Source organism: Pezoporus occidentalis, unplaced genomic scaffold (assembly GCF_034315485.1).
Source record: "Pezoporus occidentalis ecotype Australia unplaced genomic scaffold, CSIRO_AGI_Poc_V1 ctg95, whole genome shotgun sequence".
Taxonomy (NCBI): domain Eukaryota; kingdom Metazoa; phylum Chordata; class Aves; order Psittaciformes; family Psittacidae; genus Pezoporus; species Pezoporus occidentalis.
Genome location: NW_026916315.1, coordinates 335,236 through 358,909, shown reverse-complemented (window position 1 = coordinate 358,909; position 23,674 = coordinate 335,236). Strand labels below are relative to the sequence as shown.

The following is a 23,674-nucleotide window of genomic DNA, read 5'->3' as shown; positions in this document are numbered from 1 at the left end:
AAAGGCAGCGATATCCCTGCCTTAAAATGGACAGAAGATGATACTCTTCAGCTCCTCTAACTACGCCCAATTGAGATCAGAGCTCCGTATGGATACTGAATGCCACACAATTTCCTTACTCGGATGCCAAAGACCAAATTTCGCATACGTTTTAAGATTTAATTTTCTTTTCCTCCTTCCCAAAATGTAGGCAATTATGAGCTCAAACACAAACATCTAATCTCCCAGCTGCCAGAGCAGCTCAGGCATTTCACCTGCCCTTACTGCAAGTCACCATCTCCTCACCTACCAATGCTTCATCTGAAAACACCAAACACTGCAACCGGATCAGGAGCAGGAATTCATACCGTAACCTCAGGCTCATCAGGCTCCTGGTGGGTATTGCTTGATTGTAAGGGATTAGCATGAGACCAATAACTTTTGATGGATTCACCAGGAGTGCAATGAATTCTGCATTGTGTGTCACATAAACACAGGCATCAATCTTGTTGCTTTGCAAATGCCAAAACATAGCTCACACAGCCTTTGGAAAAAATCCACAGAGGCTTCCCAATGTTTACAACTGGACATGTACAGAAACAGCTCTACCTTTCCTTTCACAACATTTGTATGTTTTTGGTGGGATTGCCTGAGGGCAGCTTGTTCCACTTACGGGAGACATATCAGCAAGGCAACCCAGCACTTTTTCACTGAGCAGAGGTACTCAAGTGTTTGGACCCAAAACAAGCATTAGTGAGACCAGCCGCTCCAGAAAAGAAAATCCTTTCTGAAGTGGCAGAACACCAGCAAAGCCAAAGCTGCTTCTATGCACTTTTGCATGCCCCTGCAATGAGCAATAATAGCAGATTTGTCTGTAGACTAGACACATTCAGGCTCATCTCTTGAGAAATCTCACTAAGCACTTTCTCACTCCTCCACCACACAGAAAAGCACCAGTCCTCCTGGGAAATTTATTACATACTTCTAGAAAAATAGTTAAATAGCTCCTTTAGGAGCCCTTTTAGATCAGATTACAGGAGTACACTCTTCCCTGGAAGGGAGAGAATCCTATGCAAATGACACCAATTATGAAAAGTTACGCTCTTGGTTGGAAACACCCAACCGGCTGAAAGTAGAGTTGTGTGTCCTGATCTAACCATGTCCTCACGGCAGCCAGGCAGGTGAGCCGCAAATAACCCCAGGAAAGGAGGTGGGGTGATAAAAATCAATCCTCAAACTAAAAGGCAGACGGCAGAGCGCCAGAACATACAGCTCTGGAAATGGCGCGACTGTTGATGTGAAAAGGAAGCCATCACCTTTGCTTCAATTTAAAAGTCATCATGACAGCTTGAGAGATTGTAACATTTAAGTGACACAGTGACAGCTTGATCCAGTCCAACAATCACAATTCACAGACGTGCTTTAAACACAAACCCTGCTTCTCCGGGTGCAAAGCTGCTTCTTGCTTAGGAAAGGCACATAGCAGGAGAGATGTAACATCAGAAATATTCCTCCAGGGTGGCCACTCAGCTGGTTATTCTGCATATACTCTGCTTGTGAGAATGGACTGGACCTCTCTCCATCCTTGTGGCAAAGGGTCTGAGCAAAGACCAATGGATGGAAATAAAAGGAGAAGAAGTGGCATCAATGTTGAGTGTTCCATTAATTTCAAGGGGAGCTACAGGTGTACAGCACTTCAGAGAAAGCCCTTAAGTATCTTCACTGCCACAATCAAACAAAAACTGAGCCATGCCGCCTCCGTTTTTACCTTTAGAACTTGGTCCTCCTGCCAGGCAGGTGGGCCTTGAGGTCCATACAGAAATGCACAGCAGTGCTGAACAGCCCCATCCAACTGCATGTGTACCAGCCACATTAAAAAGATAATTAGGTGTTTATTAAAATTTATAGTACTCTTCTAACCTCCTTATAGTTACGTGCTTGTTCTCTTGGCCATGAAGTTATACCTAATGGTATGCTGGGCCTAATAATGCCTCATTTTGGGGAGTTTTTTTTTGCCTGCCCAATTTCCTGCTCCCACAATTTAGTGCTGTGGAACAATGCCACAGTAACAACCCAAGGAACCATTGTCGTCCTCAGCAGACACAGAGCAGCCAGTGCTGGCATTTCTTTCCCTAAGGTGGCTAAGTTTAGGTCCCTACAGCACATCTGTGAGGCATGCTCTGAGCCTCTCTGGTCAGTCTCACCTCCGTGCCTAGCAAAATCTTGGAGCAGATTCCCTTGGAAGGCATGCTAAGGCACACGAAAAACAACAAGGTGCTTGGTCACAGCCAGCATGGCTTCACTAAGGGGAAATCCTGCCTGACCAATTTGGTGGCCTTCTATGATGGGGCTACGGAACTGATGGACAGGGGTAGAGCAGTTGATGTCAGCCACCTGGACTTGCGCAAAGCATTCGACACTGTCCCACACGACATCCTTGTCTCTAAATTGGAGAGACATCAATTTGATGGATGGACCACTCGGTGGATAAAGAACTGGCTGGATGGCCGCACACAAAGAGTTGCGGTCAATGGCTCAATGCCCAGATAGAGACCAGTAACGAGTGGTGCCCCTGAGGGATCGGTGTTGGGACCGGTATTGTTCAACATCTTTGTCGCTAACATGGACAGTGGGATTGAGTGCGCCCTCAGCAAGTTTGCCAATGACACCAAGATGTGTGGTTCGGTTGATACGCTGGATGGAAGGAATGCCATCCAGAGGGACCTTGACATGCTTGTGAGGTGGGCTGATGCCAACCTCATGAAGTTTAACCATGACAAGTGCAAGGTCCTGCACCTGGGTTGGAGCAATCCCAGGCACAGCTACAGGTTGGGCAGAGAAGAGATTCAGAGCAGCCCTGCGGAGAAGGACTTGGGGGTGTTGATTGATGAGAAAATGAACATGAGCCAGCAGTGTGCGCTCGCAGCCAAGAAAGCCAACCGTATCCTGGGCTGCATCAAAAGGAGCATGACCAGCAGGTTGAAGGAAGTGATCCTGCCCCTCTACTCTGCTCTCGTGAGACCTCACCTGGAGTATTGTGTGCAGTTCTGGTGTCCTCAACATAAAAAGGACATGGAACTGTTGGAACAAGTCCAGAGGAGGCCATGAGGATGATCAGGGGACTGGAGCACCTCCCATATGAAGAGAGGCTGAGAAAGTTGGGGCTGTTCAGCCTGGAGAAGAGAAGGCTGCGTGCAGACCTCATAGCAGCCTTCCAGTATCTGAAGGGGGCCTATAAGGATGCTGAGGAAGGACTCTTCATTAGGGACTGTAGTGACAGGACAAGAGATAACGGGTTCAAACTTAAACAAGGGATGTTTAGACTGTATATAAGGAAGAAGTTCTTTAATGTGAGGGTGGTGAGGCACTGGAATGGGTTGCCCAGGGAGGTTGTGAGTGCTCCACCCCTGGCAGTGTTCAAGGCCAGGTTGGACGAAGCCTTGGGCGAGAGGTGTCCCTGCCCATGCTGGGGAGGTTGGAGCTAGATGATCTTAAGGTCCTTTCCAACCCTAACTATTTTACGATTCTGTGATTCTAACATAGTAAGATTTCTGGCCATTTGCAAGTGGGTGCTAATCTGAGTGCCAGTTAAATCAACAATCAAAAAGGAAATACTGGAGAATTTGTCCATGAAAAAAGAGTCAATAAGCCAAATATTTATTTCATCCCTTACAACTAATGCTAAAGCAGTACTGTGTTCCTCTTCCTGCTGCCCAAAGGCCTTGTCATCCACAGGCAACATCACAAGCATGATTTTGTTGTTGTCATTAGTAACATGACTTTTTCAGTGACCTACAAAGGTAGAGCAACACAATACACACTTGCCAATGGTCATCACTCAACATGTAGTCTAATGCCTTTACAAAGCAAGTCTGCTCTCTGCTCTCTGCACACTTTTCAATGTTTCAAGTTGTCTCAAAACGAAATAAATAAATGTAATATATTTTCACCGCTGTTGAGCTTCCTAAATACATATTACATGCTTAAGAAACATTAAGACAGTGACCATCCTGAACAGAGAAACCAGGGGCTACAGAACTCACTGCTTTGGAATATCTGTGCTGATTTGCAAGTCCCTTGGATTGCAAAGAAGTCAGAAAATGAAACCTTTGGTAATGGCTCATTTCCAAGCCTTTACGGACAGATCAGTGGCAGCACACAGAATTATTCTTGGAGAGAAAGCAGGGCATCCTTAGTTGTTCCCTGTGCACAAAGGAAGTCAGTGATTGTAAGGCAGCTGGAAACTTGCAGGTCCCAGACATGCTGGGGGAGACCACGCGCTGCCCCTGCCTGAGCACACCTGAGACTTCAGCTCCCTCAGGGAATGGGAGCTGGTCAAAGGCACCCCTCTGATGATGTAGTATGGCCTCACTTTATTTAGGCAAATCTTACAGGTTGAAAAAGACCTCAGGAGTTTTTTCAGTACAGTCCTCTTCCTTAAGCTAGGACCGACCCTGCCTAAACTGTTCTTGACAGATGTTTGCACAACCTGGCCCAAAGCCCCTCCAGTAAAATCAACTACCGTTTCTTAGTGACATCTTTTTCTGGGGTTACCTATCCCTCCTATAGCAATTTTACCCTAATGGCTAATCTAAATCTCTTCAGCTGGATTTTAAGTCCCAGACATTTCACTTTCTAAAACAGATGTGCAGAACCATTCATTCCCCTTTTCTTTGCAACTGGAGGTAGACAGACCCTGAACAATTAGGAGGCAAGAAAACCCACGGGGAAAAGGTTATTTACATAAACAGGATCACAATATGTGTGTGTTTATGTATTTATTAGTTACAAAAAGAAATTCACAATCTCTTTTCTTTCCTAATTAAAACACCCAGTTCGCCCTGCTGCACAATTGCTAAGCAGATTTAAAATGGGGACTTCTGTAGCTATTTTATGGCTAATCAAATGAGTAAATATAGTGATCTGCTCCAGTTCCCATTCTGATTACACAGTGTAGCTATTTCATTCCTTCAATAAGACCCTTGCACCCAAAAAGAACAGTTTAACGAGCTTCAGAGCAGAATGTTAGGCTCAATTTCTCTAAAGGGTAATAGAGTGGGAGTGTCTGTATAATTAAGCTTTGTTGGGCTCCTCCCTCACTTTACAATACTTTCTATACAGAGCTTTCACTGTCTCTACAGGTCCCCATGTTAAAGCAGCAAAAAAATGCAGAGCACATTAAATTCATACTGGTTGTGCAGAGGAGTTTTGGAAGACACAAAAAGCTGGAGAAATGCTAGTTATTTCAGCCCAAAAGGGCCCAAGTTTTAATTTAGCTTTAGCAGTAAAAGCACACACGTACGTATCTTATTCATCTATAATGTATTGGACTCTTAGACATTTAAGATTAGACACACTACTAACACTGATCAAATCATAGTATAAAACACTACCGTAAACTCTACATTTTCTTCTCTGCATAGAACTTGGGATTAAATTAACAGCACACAATCTATAATGAGAAACATTATCTAACACATTTGGAAATGTGTTGAATTCCCTTACAGAAAATAAAAGTATTTAAGATACTGATTTTTCACTGGAAGAAACAATTTTTTTACATAAGCCAGCAAAACCATAGTATTTTGTGCTTGCAGAAGAATTTTCAGCTGAAGGTCTGAAAATCCTTTCTGAAGTCAGATAGCCAGGTGGGATATGTGATTATTACCAACTCTGTTTTACAGATAAGTTATTAAGATAACTTAATGCTAGAACACTTCAAAATGTTACTGAAAATACACGGACATGTCGGGGAGAGGAAAGGGAAAACATTAGATCCCATTTGGTTCCAAAGCACTGTGACTGCATCAGACCTCTACCAAATCAGTCATCTTGTGTATCTCCTATCACTTTGTATTTGCATCAAAGTGACTATGGATTCCGTCTTTGGAAACTATCATACAAAAGCCTTGGCCAAGAGGTCAAAAACTAGTTAAATTGTTCAATTCTGCAACAACTGAAAAAATAGGGCACTAGGGAAGTTACTCTGAAAAGAAAGTCCCACAGCCAAATCACAAGCTTCACTTCTAATCAGTAAAATCCATTACTTCAGAGTAAGTCATCAGCAAATAACAAAGAAACTAAGACGGGTCCAGGAGCCACTTCCATTTTTTGGCATTGAAACTCACCAGCTTGCAATGAGACAGAAATACCTGATCAGAAACAAATGGATACTGCACTGTATTGCACTCCTTTGCCACGGGATGCTTTACATTCCAGAGATCCATTTGAGTTCGTAAAGCAACTGGATGATCTGATGGAGGAAAAATCCCTGACTGTTATGGAAGACATCATTTTTATCAAGCCAATCCCTGTGAACACCAAATTCTTAGATAAAGGGAAATATTCTGGGGGACTATTTATATGAATTTGCAGTACTCTTGTCTTCTTCCTTTGGTATTTACTGGGAAGCACACTGAGGTGGAGTGACCATCTGAGGAAGGATGGACAACCTTAGGTTCTTAATTTCAGGCCTATCTTCACCAACACTTGCTAGCAAGATACTGAAAAAGCAAGGCTTACATGCCAGTTCCTGATCCAAGCAGGTTTTTGTTGTTCTGTTTGGTTTGGTGGTTGGGTTGTTTTTTTGGTTTTGTTTTGTTTGGTAGTGGTTGTTCGGGTTTTTTTTTGGTTGGGGTGTTGTTTTTTTTTTTGTTGGGTTGTTTTTTTTTTTTGTTGGTGTTTTTTTTGTGTTATTTTGGTTTTTCTTCCTAGAAACCAGGCTTATTCTACTTCTGCCTATAAAAAAAAACAAACAGGAGTAGACCAACACTATAATGATAGGAGCTGGGACAAAAGGTACTTGATTGAGTACAAGACGTGACTTCCCTCCAAGCTCAACTGCAGGACTACAAGGTCCTACAACATTAAAAAAGCATTTATCTGAGTCTAGGAAGCAGGATACCAATGCTTTCATCAAACAAGCCAAGGTAGAGCTGGCTTTACAACAGCCAGCATTTAAGATACTCAAGAAAACTTGGCAGATAAATAAGATATTAAAAATTCCCCAGGGGATAGCCTTCCAACAGAGTGAAAGTGCTGCTTCTTCTTCATGTGAGAAGACCTATTACTGGAAGACCAGCCAACAGCATGTGATGGAGCTAGTGCTGGATACACTGGCACAGTGTGTATGCAAGGGAGATGGCAATCTGATCATGAAGTCTTACTGCTTCCCTTATACCATACTGCATTTATCCGCAGGAAAAGTTCTCAGCTGTTATTGGGCACAACGTCCCACTTGGAAAGCCAGTTCAAGCATTTCTACAGAACAAGAGGATCTCCTTCACATTTCCTTGAGTTATGAGCTTACCGCTCCTCGGAGGTGCATTAGCTGATTGAGGGATCTGATCTGGATGTATATGGCATTTTTTAGCTGCTCAAGCAAAAAACTAACTTGAAAATGGCAAACAGTACCTTGGCAAGTAATTCAAAGACAAGCAGACACCTGCTTTGGTGTTGGCTGTGCTAGCTTAGCCACACAGAAAAGTCAAACAGTTGAACAAATTTGTAGTGTTCAACATAAACCTTGAAGAGAGGCAATTTATCCCAATCCACCCAGGCTGCAGCCACAGAAGAGTGGAAGAAAGCCACAGGGGTCCAGTAGCAAATACTACAGGTCACAAATAGCACAACATGACCTACACATCCTCACTACACCAGGTACTGAATACTCATCCAAACACCTTACATTGGGCAGGCGAGCAAAGAAATGGGTTTAACCCTGTTCAACAAAAGTGGTGCAGCCCAGAGAAACCAGATGGCTCAGCCAAGACTACAAAACAGCAGGCGAGAGGGCTGGTAGTCTCAGGGACACATTTACAACACAGGTACGAGAACCCACCTCAGGTTCAGGGTGGGACTACATTAAAAGAAAGACCAGATCAGTGATAGATGCTTCAGAGTGAGTATTTATTTCCTTCCCCCTCTTTCAGTATAGCCTTACTATCTTTAGTAAGCTTAGAGGCACAATTACAAAAGCTAATGCCAAACAGTCAAACCTGACCTTTCTCAAGGCCAAAGCCATGAATTCCTACCTGGCAAAGCTCTGATGTATGCATCTGAGAGTCCCATAAAGTGCAGCAAGGAAAGCCCCTTCAGGGTTCAAGCTGCTGTTTTACAAGAGACATTTTTAGCCTATAATTTTATCTCTTCCATCTTTCCAAGTTGCTTGAAATTAAAATAAACATGGACAAGGGCCTAGGATTTTATCTGTCACATATTGCTATCATTAAACACACTCGAAACAAGTGGGTTTAGTTCAAATAAAACTGTCTCTTCCCTCTCCCTTTCTCAGCTCAACAAACATCAAATAGGAAACTGCACTCCAATACATTCAAAAGCAATACACGTTACACCATGAGTAGATGATCCATCTGGCAGGCTGACACAGTAATAAGTTTGCTTAATTGTCAAGTCAGGCATATTACAGACCCAGTCTGTCAGTCCTTTTATTACAGCTTTGTATCAGGGAATTTCAACTGCTTTGTACTTTACATGTGAAGATGTGGTACACAGTAGTAGCACACATGCACAGGCACATGTATGAAGTGTCACTGAGAACAAGCAGATTAAATTAAGCAAGGAAATGCTCAAGTCAAATAGCTCTTAGCAGCTGTATACGTTTCAGTATGGAATAACCACCCAAAGAAAGCAATGAGATATTTACATTTAATTTATCTGAAACTGGACTGGTGAAAACACTTGATTATAGGGGATAATCCAGCACTGGCTCATAAGCTAAAGAGCCAGAGATCCTAAGATGTTTCTTCCATTTATATTTTCTAAGCAATCAGCCCAATATTTCATTTTTGGCTCCACACAGTTCCTATCATACAGCCAGTCTCCTGAGATTGTCCGTATATTCTCCTGAGAAATCACTGAGTACACCCAGCAAATGATCAAATTCATCAAATGGTTGTTTTGCCTTTAAAAACCCCACAAAACAAAGAAGAAAAAAAAATTAAACCCAACCCCCTTTTTCCTCCTTTGCTTTTGTACCTTACCTCATCTCCTCCTCTTCATTAATAAGCTCAAATGATGTTATTTACAGGAAGAATTTGAGGTCTTCCAAAACACAATTTGTAGGAAAGATGCCAAATATAAATTGTATTCTCTAGACCGCATACATTTGTGATGTTTACATGAGCACACACACACATGTTCAATATAGAAACAGCAGGTGTTCCCTAAAGTTTTATTGCCATTAGTTAGAAATGACCACGTTACTCAACAGTGTCAAAGCCAAGTTTTGTCAAAGGCAAGTCTTGCCAAAAAGCTAAAAAGCCTGATGATTTCCAGTAGTATACAGCTCTGCTTTGGGGTGCTAGCTCTTGCAGATACCTCCAAGACCTAACAGTGATCTACATTTACCCTAAAGAAGCATTTAATGATTGCATCCTCTGTATGGTATCGCCACAGCTGCAAAGTACAGAGTGCTCTTGAGCACAGTAGCAGCTCTTTGTCACTGGGGCCTCATAAAACACTGTGACCTTCACGGCCACCCTGTTCAACAGCCAGATACCCCATCTTTGTACTTTGGACATTAGCCGCTGATGTGGACTTCAGTCAAAATGTTTCCAGAAAAAGATTAAACAGAGTTCAATACAGTATTTGTACTATCTCCCTCCTGGACCACACAATGCTCAAAAAATCCCAGCTGAATAACAGGGGTTTATCCACCACTTTTTAAGACTACAAAAACAGTCCTAACTGCACACATCTCTCATGTAATGCACAGCTGATCTTTCTGCAAACCAGCACAGTAATCAACCCCAAAACCTTATCTTTCCTCTTGACAATCACAGCTTGAAACTGCATGTGCCTCCTTGGCTTTGTGCTGGATGGAAACAGAACTGTACCTCCCATCCTTCTTGAACTTTCCTTGCATCATGAGTTAATGGTTTTCAAAGAGGGAATCAAAATTGCCTGAGCCCCCAAGACAACTGGAACAATTTCTGGTATGAAAGCTGGTGATGCCTCATGGCTTCTTGGGACAGCAGCAGGCTCTCATCAGCTTCTTACCAATCACTCTAGTCTCTCATCAACCCTGAGATAAACAGCAGTACAGTACAGTATGACAAGATATTGAAGTCTCTGACCTGGGTTATGCTAATAACCAGGTGAAATGATTGCAACAATTTTATCTGTCTCTACACATAATGCCAAAAAAAACTGTACAGCCTGCCCTTCCACTTGCTATACTTATGCACATGGAAATACTTCTTTTGAGGCAAAGGATTCATTGTAAGGCTTAGAATATTTTGCTTGGGCAGGGAGGAATCAATCTCAGGCTGCATACATTGGGAGAAATAAGTTATAACAATGGCATCAAAATTTCATTTTTCTGGCCAGGTCCATTTTTTATTTGGTTTTTTTTTGTTTTGTTTGATTGTTTGTTTTTAAATCTGTAGGAGAAGACAGTAATACTAATTGGACCGACACATTATTGATTTCCCAGAGAAAGAGCAGTTCATTAGAGTGCTCACTTTCAGCTGTGAAGCAACATGTTACGTTTATCTTGCTGTAATATTTTTTCCATTTCATCCTCTTTTAGTTACTCATAGAAGTTTTCTATTCATTATTGAAACACCATATGGCGATAATATATGCTAACACAGGCACAGTGACACAGTCCACAAGCCTGCTATTGAGCAAAAGTTGACAACATAAGGCTGAGAGAATTGCAAGTGCTTCCAAGCCACAATATGTACGTCACCTAATTGCATTTCACTGTGATGCAAAGAAGTCTGAGTAAAGGAAGGAACTTCCTTACAATGAAACTGTAACAGCCTGGAGTAATTTACAGTTATTTGAAGAGCTGTAGCAAGTATCTATCAATTCATAGCTTTGAAATATGGGCTGGGTGTGGGCTGGGGTTTTTTTTAGCCTAGGCAGCTTTAACATACAGAAAGAGACAACGCATCTCAGCATCACAGTCATCTCTCAAAAGATTCCAGACAGGAAGGCAAAAGGCAATCAATTTAATCTTACTTTAATGGTTAGCAGTTTTGAACTAGGAACATCTTGCAACAATCCCAGGATATGCTCAGGCTATAAATGTATCACGTTTATTTATGCAGTGCTAGCAGGGTGTAATGCAGAAACTGCACGGCCAGCTCTCATTTTTCTGTAGGGCACTAGATTCTTCCAGGCAACCCTACCTGAAATGGGGCTGGGAACTATCTGCTCTGCCTTTCTGCTGTCCACAAAGGCCTCTAGGGAGGGGTCCCCTCTTCCTGGTAGGACAGATCCTTGTAAAAACTGACCATGAAAGACAGGACACACCAGGGAACGACAACACCATCCCAGAACATCCCCACTGTGGGTCCAAAGCCCTGTTTCAGAGCAAGCTGCACAGTTTCTCTGTCTCTCAGCTCTCCATCTGCAAAACAAAAGAATAAAACTCCTCCTTCCTCAGGGCATTACAAGGATAAACACATGAAAAGCTAGAAGCGTTCAACCAAACAGTCATCAAGTAAGTAACCACAAGAAATTTTTAAATGATGGGGCTTCCTAGCATGTTTTAGCCTTCACCTTTCAAATGTATTTAGAAACTGTAACTGAAGAAGTTAGTTGCCCTCCTCTTTTAAACAGCACAACTCAACAGCAGCTCATGTCAGCAGGATCTATGCCTGCACTTCAATGGTCTCTGGATAGATTAGAGGCAATTCAAAAGCATATCAAGGCAACACTCTCCTCGCTGTGAGTGTAATGCACAAATAACAAAGTCATCATTCCTACTTTGATGGAAAGGCTTGGGGAAGATGTCCAGCACAGGCCACAGTGGGAACAAAGTGCCAAGTGATGCACTGCCGTGCAGGTGTTTCTCTAAGGTACTGTGCTGTTCCCTTGGCTCTGAACTATTTCCTTTCTCTAACAGGGAGGGAAACACAGCTGGTTCCTAGCGCATACAGAAGAAAAATGCTCAACACAAAAGGAACGAGAAAGCATAAAGAGCAGAGTAAAGGAAGCCTGATTTCCTGCGGACTTGTATCTTGCATCTTGAGCAGACTCTGACCCTTCCTGTTCTCTGCCATTACCTCTCCTGACCGCCGCTCCTGCTTCCCTTCTCCCCTTGTATTAGCCTTGGCATTTGTCTGTGTATGTCAGCCAAACAATCCATGTTTCAGGTCAGAGATCCCAGTTACAGCACAGTCTGGAAGAGCAAAAGTTCAGGTTGCCTGCAAGACACACAGCAGGCTTGGAGTTTTCTGTGTACATGTGCAGATGAGTCAGCCCACGGGCCATGGCGTGTACTGCCAGCATCATGTTGCAGCTCCCTGAGAGACATGGGTCTGGGTCCCTCCTCCCCAGCCACTGAGTTTTGGACACATATACCCCTTTCCTAGAATCACTTAAAAGCAGCCACTGAAAAAACATATGTGGAGAGCAGCTAACCGCTGGACACCAATGGGTGCTGGGTGAGAAGAAGGAATCAACTAGGCTCTCATTTAAAAATGAACCAGCTATTTCCTTGGTGAGCACTGTGCAGGGGAGTGGCTGCCATAACATGGGAAAATCACCACTTTGTGCCAGAGGACTAAGTTCAATTTCCAGCCATATGCAGGTGGTAAAACAACTTCCCAGTTCCAGACTGCTGGGTAGATCAGAGCAATGATACAGGTCCAGAACACCACAACTTTCTGGGCCTGAGGGTTTGAATCCTCCAGGGTTTACTGTCAAGGCATCAAAAAATCTGCTGGCTGTAAATCACCAAACTGTAGCTGAGTATCAAGCAACACCTTCCCACAGAAGAAAAGTAAGTTCTTTTACTTCCTCTTCTTGGATCACACACTCCAAGATAGAAGGGGATGCATCTCCCCACACCTGAGACCTCTCCAAATCCTTTTGATAGTGGACGTTCTCATGTACATTCTGCTCATCCATTCACATGTGCTACTGGAGGAGCATAAATCCATGACAGGGTTCCCATGTTCTGGCCTCAGCTTTGCTGGTGACCCATACACATCTCAAGTCACCTAATCTCCCAGTGCCTCAGTTCTTCTCTCGCCCATGAAATAGCAAGCATACTTCCGTATTTCACAGGGTTGCTGTCACGGTGGTAAAGCTAATGCTGCTGAAGCACTCAGGTGCATCGACCCGTGCAAGGATGCAAGTAGAGTCTGCATCTCAATGAAACACAAGTCTCTGCCCTAGAGGTGGCTGCTTTTTGCTGCCTGGACACATAGTTTGTGAAGTGTGCTGGGTCCCATTGAGATGAGTGACAAACCACAGAGAGTGCCAAAAACCAAGGATGGGGAAATGATGACAGGCTTCCTGAAATAATGGTATATAGCAGTTTGGTCCCATTGCAGGGAAAAAGATGGAAAACAAAACATAACAATAGGTAGAAGGCCCTGAACAGCTTTAGCGAGAAAGAGCCCTACTCTCAACCAGTCACAACAAAACAATTACAAGCGCAGAATGAAAAAAAGACCAAATTGTGAGGTACTATTTGCTTTTTATCACTGTTCCCAAAGTAAATGTTTATCTTTATCCATACACAAATTTGAGATGCCTGCAGAGATTTTAAAGTCCAATATATCCTGCACTAGTCGTCATCTCAGACTGTAGCCAAGCACGTAGGCAGAAAACCCAAATGAATGCAAAAATGAGTAAGGGGAATGGGGAAAAGTAAACCTTACTGAGGTTTCTGTGAACTTGATTATATATCAGAAAAAAGAGACAGCAGGAGTAGTGCTGCTTTATTTTCACTCTGATGATAATACAAGAGGAAGAAATAATACCCTGCAAAGGTTGCTCTTATCTTGTTCATCTGTGACAAGCTGATAATCTGGGATCACAGAAAACTTTCTCAAAAAATCTTCATGGACACGCTCTTATCAAAAGGATTAAGATTTAATACATACTAGCAGATGCAACCAATTCAAGCATCTGCTAATCAGAGCAGTGTCAGTTTGCCACACACACCAGCTGGGGCTGATGAGCGCAAGAAAGTTTCCCCTTGTAGAGAAATCCACACATACATGAAATCATGTTGGCTATGCCTCCCAATTCACATGTATGTGGCTGAACATCTCTGCCCTGTGCACGCTCCTCAGCCAGCAGGAGTGCCAGGGATGGCGTGACAGATGTGTGCTGCTCACAGCCAGCATGCCCGCAGTGGCACTCCTAGAAAGTTTCAACCTTGCAACCATCTCAACCACCACCCCCACAGGGTGGGTATGTCACTCTGCCTTTGGAGAGGGGAACCACAGGAGTAAGAGTTTCCTGGACATTGAGGCTTTGCTTCTTGAGTGCTGGGAGTAACCCACTGAAATTCCTCCAGATGGGATGCTTCCTTTTCTACTTCAAGTAATTCACCTGGATTTTCCAAACAGCATAAAGCCAGCAAACTGCAGCCAGACGTGGGAGCACAGCTCTCAGAGGTAACCTCAACTTTAAAACAGCCTGTGCAATGGCTGATATCTGTGACTATGGCAAAACTGTCACGGCCTGCTGAGAACAGCCCTCACCATCAGCCTTGTGGTGAGCCTGCAGGCGCCCTTCTGTGCTGCTACAAGTGTTGGAGCTCATCGGCTTGGGCACACCTCTGAGATACTGTTGACCCTCTGTGTCCATGTGAGCCATCCAAGTCAGTGAGGGTATGGTGGCAACTCACAGCCTGCATGAAAAGCACTGTGTAGCTACATGTGTAGGGCATGTAGCTCTGGAGTAGCAGGACAGTCCTACTAAAAGGTCATCACCACTTTATGATGGACAGGGGATGCTTTCTGGTTTCAGCAGATAGACTTACTCTCAATGAGCCTTTCTGCCCCACAACCAAAGAAACTAAAAAGTGCACAAAACCCAAAATGCTAAGACATCAAGTGAACAAATACAGAGAGCCCCTTGCCATTGGGAAAGTGCTGCCTGGCTACCATGCTGTGCTGCTGGACTCAGAAGCCTCTTTGGCAAAGCTGCACAGATGTCCACAGTTTAAATGGGCTCAGACCATCAGAAAGAGGCCTGGGCATTTTTATTTACTTCAAATACCATCTCTGAAGACAGCAGAAGCTAAGCTATCAATTTCAGCCCAAATTTCATTAAAAAAGACTCAGCACCATTCTGAACTCCTGAAACAGCCAAATTCCACCGAGTCCCATAACTAAGGCACCGCAAACTCTTAAACACTACAGGACTGAGGAATTAATTCAGAACCCACTGATCTTAATTTGCTTGTACCCCTAAACATTCCATCTTAAAAGAAAGAAAAACATTCCCGACAAAGAAACAGGATGCTAGCAAATACTCCATGGACTGTGCTTGAAAAATCCTTTTGGTGCATACCAACCTAAGAAACCAGGCTCAGGAATAAAAGGAACAAGGAAACCATACTCTGAGCCTGGACTAGCAAATTTGCATGGATTGTTTTGAACACAGATTCAGCAGTCCGCTTTTTGCAGAGCCCGTATGTCAGTTCCACAGCTCAGACCAAAAGCAGTCATAAAGCTCTTTTTCAGTGTTAGAGGAATGCACTGCTCTCTGCTGAGCAGGAGGCCTTATTCATGGCTGGAGATACAGCTATGTGTAAACAAAGATAAAACACCTGAACTCTTAGTCATACATTCCTGGTGCATCTATAAGTGGGGCACTATAATTAGAAATGCACATGGAAGAGCACCCCTAGGGGTCTTCAGCACTCAATATTTCGCCTTGTTTCTTATTTGCCATCCCACAGCTGAAACTGTTCAATCCTGTCCCACCACTTAGCAAGAAAATTTGTCCATTGCCTTTTCACTGCTTTTGTTATCCCCAAATGGTTGTCAAAAGAAGTGATGGAATAACAACCAACACTGTCAAACATTTAAATCCTTTTTAAATTCCAGTCACTAGAAGACATTACTTCCCAGTATGTTTGGAATTTAATGAAAATGTATCACTTTTTAAAATTTAATTTTCTTTACTCCTTTATTGTTCTGCAGCTCACAGTGACAATGAGCTTCTTTTCCTTGAAAATATTGCTGACTTAGGCTGAGAGTGTTGCATAGTAGCAGATGTCTAGTACTGGGGGTAATGATGCAGAGGCAGGGACATAGGTGTGAATCCCTAGATACCTCACCTAACTTTGCCTTCATTTTCCCCACCTGTTAGATAAAAGATAAAATTTATTTCTCTTTTTCATTATCTGTACAACCACGCTACCTAAAGGCCTTCAATCCAGACCAAGATTCCAAGTTCCTAGATGCCATACATGGGTAGTAAGTGGCAAATCACACTGAAGAGGTTGCCAAGCTACAAGGACAGAAGAGATTTTGAGAGGAAGCAGAGTAGAAATGCTACATTCAAGGTCATTTAGCAAAGTGGTGGTAGCTGGGAATGAAACAGGTCTCCCGTGTGCCAGCCCAGGCCAGCCAGTCCCCTCTGGATCAAGCTGCCTCTGAGAGCTGTACCCAAGCAGATTTGATCTTGACCATCAAATAATGGGCTTTTTGCTTCTTAAATACTCCATAAATTTGGGCCACCCACTATTTGCTTTTAAAAAAAAAGACCAATTACCCTTGGACGAGGTGTATCTTGTACACCTCCCACAAAGTCCTGGTACACCTCCCACAAAGTCCTCTTTTACCAAACAGACAATCTGCAGTGAAAAAAAAACCCTGAGTTTTTGTATGCTGCTATTTCCAGTATTTCATTTTCACAGCCTCTGCTGGAAGCCCCCTCTCCAGAGTCACAAAGTTTTCTTGTTTGTCAAAAAGGTGCAAACATTTATCTCATGGGCTTAAGGCCTTGCTGCACACATTTCTTAAGCAAGGATTTAAGCAGAATGGGTACAAATTTAGGAAAATACCCTTTAACAGAGGAGCCAGATGACCACAGCATTCACCAGCTCCCCTAGTCGGAGTTCACCCTGCTCCCATCCATGGAAATTATGCACCTAAATGCCTTGTCTATACAGTCTCCTTTTATTAGTGAAAGGCCTCTGAACTTTCCAATGAGTTCAAGATCAGGTAATGTTTGGTACTTTCTAAACCTTCAGCTACTGCTGAATTTCTTTAATTCAGCCTCCCCTACATCACCTCACATGACAGAAAGCACCCTTAGATGCTGTTGTGTTGCAGTAAAAGATGACTTAGTTTTGTAATTTTCTGCTCTTTCTGATCGGTGCAATTTTGAAAGAAAAACACCTAGCATCTTAATCACTTGTGACTTCTCCTATGATTTAGTCAAAGAGACTTTCACTTGCAAGTCATGGGCTGAGCCCAGGGCTGAGGTGATGGTGATTGAAAGCTGCTTCTGACCCACATATTGCTGATAGTGAATATGAAGTAAACTACCAATGCCTAGAAAATGTCTGCTCAGGGTACTCTCAACAACTGCCCCAAGACAGAGACAAAAACTAACCAGGAATGAAGCCCGAGAGAATTTTCACTTTGAGGTTCAGCAACACTGGGGTTGACTCATATTGGGGTACCACATTCCCAGAAGGACCTCCTCCCATCAAACCTGCCATTATGAGCAGAAAAGATCTGTTTTCCTCCATAAAGGATCTATGTTGCAAAAATGCTTTTCAAACTCATCACTTTAGAGGAGAGGGAAACAGCTCTGCAGGACAGCTTCCTACCACCTCTGCCCAGGCAATGGGAAGCAGCCAGCAGGACTTTGATGCTATCTCTACCTTCATTTTCCACCTCAGCTGACTTGAATTAGGCAGAACCACTGAGTGCAAGGAGAGTGCTGCTGACCACAGGTGTCAAAACTCTCTCTCCCTTCCCTCTATTAATGGCAGTCATTTTTACTTCATTACAATGTCCTTGTCACCTGCCTGGCACATAAAAATATATTACCAGAGTGATGCCAGGGTAAGCAATGCATGGATGGTGCAGAGATTCATACTCATCCATGTCCTCAACAGCAGGTCTGCTGGCCAAGGAGAATTGTCTGGGGTTGACACTGGCACACCCAGTCTGAGAATTATTCTTTTCAAACCTTCTGCAGAGGGTACAAATCTCTGTGCTTCAGAGGCACCTCCTGGTGCAGTGTGTCTCATTGCAATCCTGAACTCATACCAAGGATCAAAAGAGCTTCCTTCCCTGTGAATTTATGCCAGTGTGTAGGGTATGTTAGATAAACTGCTTGCCATTATCCTGCTATCACTCCTACTCCAGTGAAAGAGGACTATGTTACAGTTCAGTTTATATTGCTTTAAAAGTATCTTGAAGATAATATACAAAAAAGAAACCTAACATAAAATTTTTCTTATTGCAGAATAGGAGTACCCCCAAGGGCAAGGTATACCTATAAAATTATTATAATGCTTTAACTGCATAAGCACAACTGGAAACATCTTCTCTGAAAACAAGTCATAACTCTATTTTCCTATCTGCAGCCATTATCCTGATAAATTTGGGAAGGTCATCTAAGGTGTAATCCAATAAACATGCTGATGTTCTGAGTAAGTACCTCACAATTTGCAGCCTAATCTATTATCCTACTATAAGACTATCAAATGACTCACCAGTTTTAATACTTAGTACATATCAAACAAAGGAAAATATCAAAGCTTTACATTCTAGTTCCACCTTTCAAGGACTTGAGTAGTCTTTAATTACAGCAGGTGATACATTCAACTCCAGCATTTTCTTTCTCTAACAGCTATACTTAGAAGTTGCTGTAGCTGTACTTCTCACAGGACATCATTACATTAACCCATAAATCCTGAAAAGTCTGATAAACTGAACAAAGAAAGTAGGGATTTTAGTAGAAAATCTCAGAAATGAAATTCAGCTTCTTCTGCCCACTGGATCGCACACAGTGATTGTGATGCACCAAGGAGCAGCAGCATCACTCCTGGGTAGGAGGACAAATCTTCAGTGCCCCCACCTGAACTGTGGGCAAGAAGCCATGGGAACAAGCATGTGCACTGAGCAGCACACATCATCTTCAAGGCTGATGAATTTAAACAGTCAGATCAAGTCCAAAACTCAGTATATGCCTTCCAATCCTCCAGAAAATGAAGCACACCTGCAGAACTATTTGAACGCTATGATTTTTTTTTTTTTTTAAATGTTACAGGTACAAAATAAAAGTTAGAAAAACAACCTATTCACAGAATATCTGATCCCAAAGGAAGAAGCACCAGGAGACTGTCCTCAAACTGCAAACGCTCAGCAAAGTGGTTACAGAAGGTTACAGAAGTTACATGCTGGAGCTGACCGCCGGCATTGACAAAACGGTAAGTAAAAATCTCTTCCAGTGTTTTGACACAATAAAGTCTTTCTCAGTAACAGTATGCATTCTTATGTGTCTGGCCCACGCAAACAGAATGAACATGGGTTATTTGACATTGTGCCTGAGCACTATCACTGTTACAACTGTCTCATTTATCACAACAAAAACCCACTGGGAAAAGGACTAAATTGTATCTGGTTTACACTGTTGCTCTTTTTGACTGGCTGACCCAGATCAGACTGTTCTTCAAGGACAAGTCTGTAAGTTTATGCAAGAACTGTGCACATGCTGCTAGGGTAAAAGAAGAGTTTATCAGGAGGTCCCTGCAGAAGGGATGGAAACCACACAGGTCACCATGCCAGAGCCTCTGTGTGCAGATGGATGCTTTCAAAAGTGCACAGTTATGATTTAACTCTGCTTTTGCTAAGCTCACAGGCTTAAACAGAGCAAATCTAAACAAACTAAAAGCTACTTTAGTTCTGTTCCAAAGGTACTGGTTCTCAAGTGCTTAAAAGAAATGCAACAACAAAAAGAACCAAAAAAAACCACTAACCAAAGAGAAGGCCTGTTTTGGTAATGGGTGTGACCGCATCACTCAGCTACCCTTTGGTACTTTTGATTTCTGAGATTTTATTCAGGGCTGACATCGGTAAGACAAACACAACATAACATATAGCTGCACACATACCTACATACCCATACACAAGTAAGAAATTAGGCCAGTCCTGAGATTAGGAAGCAAAGGCAGAATACAACTGGGCACAAGTACATCTGGGATGATTTTACAAGATCTCAAGAATTGCCCTTTTTAAAGTGCCACTAGGGTGTCATACTTCCTCTGATAAATAGATCACATCTCACCAGAACTTAAATAGCTCCTCTTAAGCACTACCTAGATGAGTGACAAAAACTAGCTGAGCTGCTGTCACCCCTGCAGTCCTTGTCTAGACACAGCAGAGTAAGTGCGAATTCCAGTCTGCCTTGCTGGGCTACAGCCACCCTGACAGCTGAGCTACAATCCAAGCCACTTCATCGCCACTGATTAGATGACAAAAACAAAAGAAAACAACTTGAGACATGGATATCTGGGTCTTTCTGGCAGTGTGACACATAAAAAGTTAACAAAACAGAAAAACAACAAGGGAAAAAAAGCCTAACAGTACTTGTGAACTGAGCAGGTTTTAATTCACAAGCTATTGTTGGTGGAAAGTCAAGGCAAATGAAATACCATTTTTTGCAAGTATTTTGGCAATCTAGCAATCAGGATCAGAGGCCCTTCACTCAGAGGTATGGCAGCTTTTGAGCCAGTGCCCCCTTCAGAGTGACTGCGCCCTTCTCTCCATTGACAGCCACATCTGGATGCTATCACGAGGAACTGGCATGCCTGTTTGCAGCAAATACCAAGCGGTTAACAAATTGACTCCAGCAGTCAATGCTGGCCACTTTCCCACTCTCTGTTTATTCAATGTGCCACTAACCTGTTGAGTCCGAGGTTTGTAAGGAGAGCTGCTCTCTAGGTCAGCCAGGATGCTCGTTAGAGAGTCGATTTCTGCATCTAAACTGGACCGCCTCTCCTCAAGTGTCTTGCCACCAGGATTCACCTGAAAGAAGAAAGCAGAGTTCCAGTTATTTTAAACCGCTTGGCCTGCCGCTTGGTTTCGTATTGTCCTAATAGAGCTTCTACCATGCCCAGCAATAACTCTTGGGTTGCAGGGAGAAACATGCTGAAATGTTGTAGCTGTCCCCCAGAACCAGCAGCTAGCCTCAATCTAACAAGGATTTAGGCTACTTTGGGTTTTTTCTTAATGTTATTCCCACAATGGTCCTATTGTGTTAAATTGACTTGGAGGATTATGCAACTCAGTGTGCAATCTGCTGTCAAGGTGAAGAGGCAGGACAGTCTCCACTCCCACGGATGGAGAAGATGTATTTTAGAAAGATGCCTGGCTGGGCAGCCAAAGATGGGGACAGACTTGAAGCACCGGGATTCTGAGAGCATCTCTTCTGCCATGTGGCCATCCCAGGCAAAGCAAAAACAGCAGAGCTGCAAGCCACAGTGGCCAGCACCTGGCCAACTGCACCTATTATTATTTCATATCAATTTGTGGTGGCTGTACCTGTATGATTCAAAACTTCTTCACAATTTTCATCAAAAAAAATGAGCTCCTCCAAGGAGGAATGAAAAAGTTCAATTCATTTCTAGCAGATTCAAGGTGAGTGGCATGATTTGTGATAAGCAATCACAAAGTAACATAAATAAGGTCCTTGTGAAAAAGGCTATTAGTCAGGAAAGCCCATGCCCAGAACAAGTATGAACATACAGGCAGGACCCTTTCTGATTCAAAACATGTTGCTTTCCCTCTGTTTTCAAAACAGCACAGCCCCACTTGTGCTCAAGATAGGGATGCTCTCTTGGAAGGGAAAACCAAAGTTCTTGAGACAAGTGAAATACTACACACTGAAAGTCTTTTCTAATCCTGAGTAATTTTTCTTTTATCCTTCCATTTCTGACTTACCTGCAAATTCCCTAGACAGAGTCTCTCTGGTATACATGCAACCACAGAGTTTAGTGCAGAAGATCTCATTCACAGCTTGACTGCTACAATAGCAAAAACACTAAAGATTTACGTAACAACTCACCTAACTTCAGCTGGAAAGCCTGTTCAGACCACAATAGCACCTCCACAGAAACAATCCAGCTCTGTTTGCCTTCACTCTCACCAAGTTACTTCAATTTTCCAAGCCAAAAATTTACCTTCTCCTTTGTCTCACTAGTTCACACATAGTTTTTATTTAAATTTCATTTCAGAACCATTCAATCATTATCTGTTTTACGAACTCCCCAGTCATCAATCCAACACATAAATGGCAGGCTGGTCAAAGAGAGACAGACTATGCAAAGCAGGCAGGCGCTGATCTGCCAAGCTTATACGTGTTGAGGCATTCATTAGTTCCTAATGATTATTAAATCTTATTGCATTACAATAAATTTGTCTTGACTAACAAGAAAGTGGAAGCTCCAATGTGCTTTATGCAAGAACACATCACTTAAAAGGCTGAGAGTCAGGTTAGAAACTACTTACAAACTCAGCTTCTTGCCTATTTTTATTATAGAGCCAAAGTTTTTCCATCCAAGCTGTTGCTCAAAAAAAGAAATACTTTTCACAGGAATTATCCCAGACCATTATTCCTGGATAGCTGTAGTCACCTGGATTTTTTAATCTGCAAGATTACAGTTTCCTTTCCACTATTAGTGCAGTTCATGGCTCTTTCTTGGTTCTTCTTCACCTTCCAGTTTCTGGCCTATAATTACACAGCAGCCACAGGCTTCCAAGACACAAAACCTAAGATTGCTCCACTTCAGAGAATTTTTAAGACAAGCAGCCAAAAGCCAGCCTGGAGAAGGGTGGGAGATGCAAAGGGCACCCAAGGCCCTAACATTTGAGGTGACACATCAAGTCAAAGGCAGGCCCTCAAATAGAACCAGAGTCCGCACATGGCCTGTTCAGTATTCTGATCCTGGAGAGTAGGGATAGTGGCAGATGAGAAGATCAGCCAATTTCATTTCTGCCTCTTAGCATTTCTGGGCCATATTATTCCCTGGTTCTCATTCCCCAGAACAATTATGCAACAGCTGACTAGCAAATGCTGCAGAACAAGTTGTAAGATTGTAAAAGTTAAATGTCCTTTGGAAGCCTGGAAAAATAAAATAAAATAGCATGGAAACATCTCTATTGCTTCTGCATTCTGTAAAAGATTTAGTTATTCAATTAAAACATAATCAACATAGATTAAGAGTCCAGTTCTACAAATGCTGGAGCACAAGGCAGTATGACAGTCCAACGAATAACACTGCTAATGTGTGTAAGGGCTTTTTTGACTGGACTTCAAGTACATTTAATAAAAGGTAATCCTCACAAAGACAGGTTTCTGCTTGCTCTCTCTTCCTCATCTCCACAAATCTTTTTCTCCCCACATTGCTCCAGATCTAACCAAGGGATTTGTTGCACATAGGAACAAGAGTAAAATTTGCAAAGCTAACTTTAGCAAGAGGGTGAAACTACTTCTCTTCTCATGCTCTTCATCATGACATTGCTATAAAAATTTTATGATATTGCTCTGGAACAAACCCCAAGCACCAGATCCCAAGGCACAACAGGTTCGCACAGGCATGGCTCTGCTCTGAGGAACCCAGACTGGTTAAGCTCATGACCTCACAGATACAAACATCAGAACCAGAAAGAACTCCTAATTCTACTTCTCTCTGGATTTATGGCATTGTTGCAGACATGTTGCTTGTGCTCCCTCCCTTTCAGTGAGCAGAATATGGAAAAACTGGTTTAAAAAGAAAAAGGATGCTATCCTTGGCCTGGCCAATGCAAGTTCAACAAAAAGCAAACATAAGCCAACCCAGTCCAACAAATTACACATGCCAGAGACTATCCACTCACGTGAACTTCTGCAACACCTACACTCCTATCCCTTGGTTCAGTTCCTGCTGTGAGACAAAAGAGAGAAAAACAGC

General features: G+C 42.8%; 1 protein-coding gene across 8 annotated transcripts in view; it reads right to left on the bottom strand.

Moving 5' to 3' along the window:
- Positions 1–23,674, bottom strand: part of LPP (LIM domain containing preferred translocation partner in lipoma) — a 353,500-nt gene that overhangs the window by 153,834 nt on the left and 175,992 nt on the right. For all 8 annotated transcript variants that reach the window (XM_062606306.1, XM_062606312.1, XM_062606305.1 and 5 more), the window contains one exon: positions 20,628–20,750. In XM_062606306.1, coding sequence (XP_062462290.1) covers positions 20,628–20,750 — 123 coding nt within the window. The remainder of the gene's footprint in view (positions 1–20,627; positions 20,751–23,674) is intronic.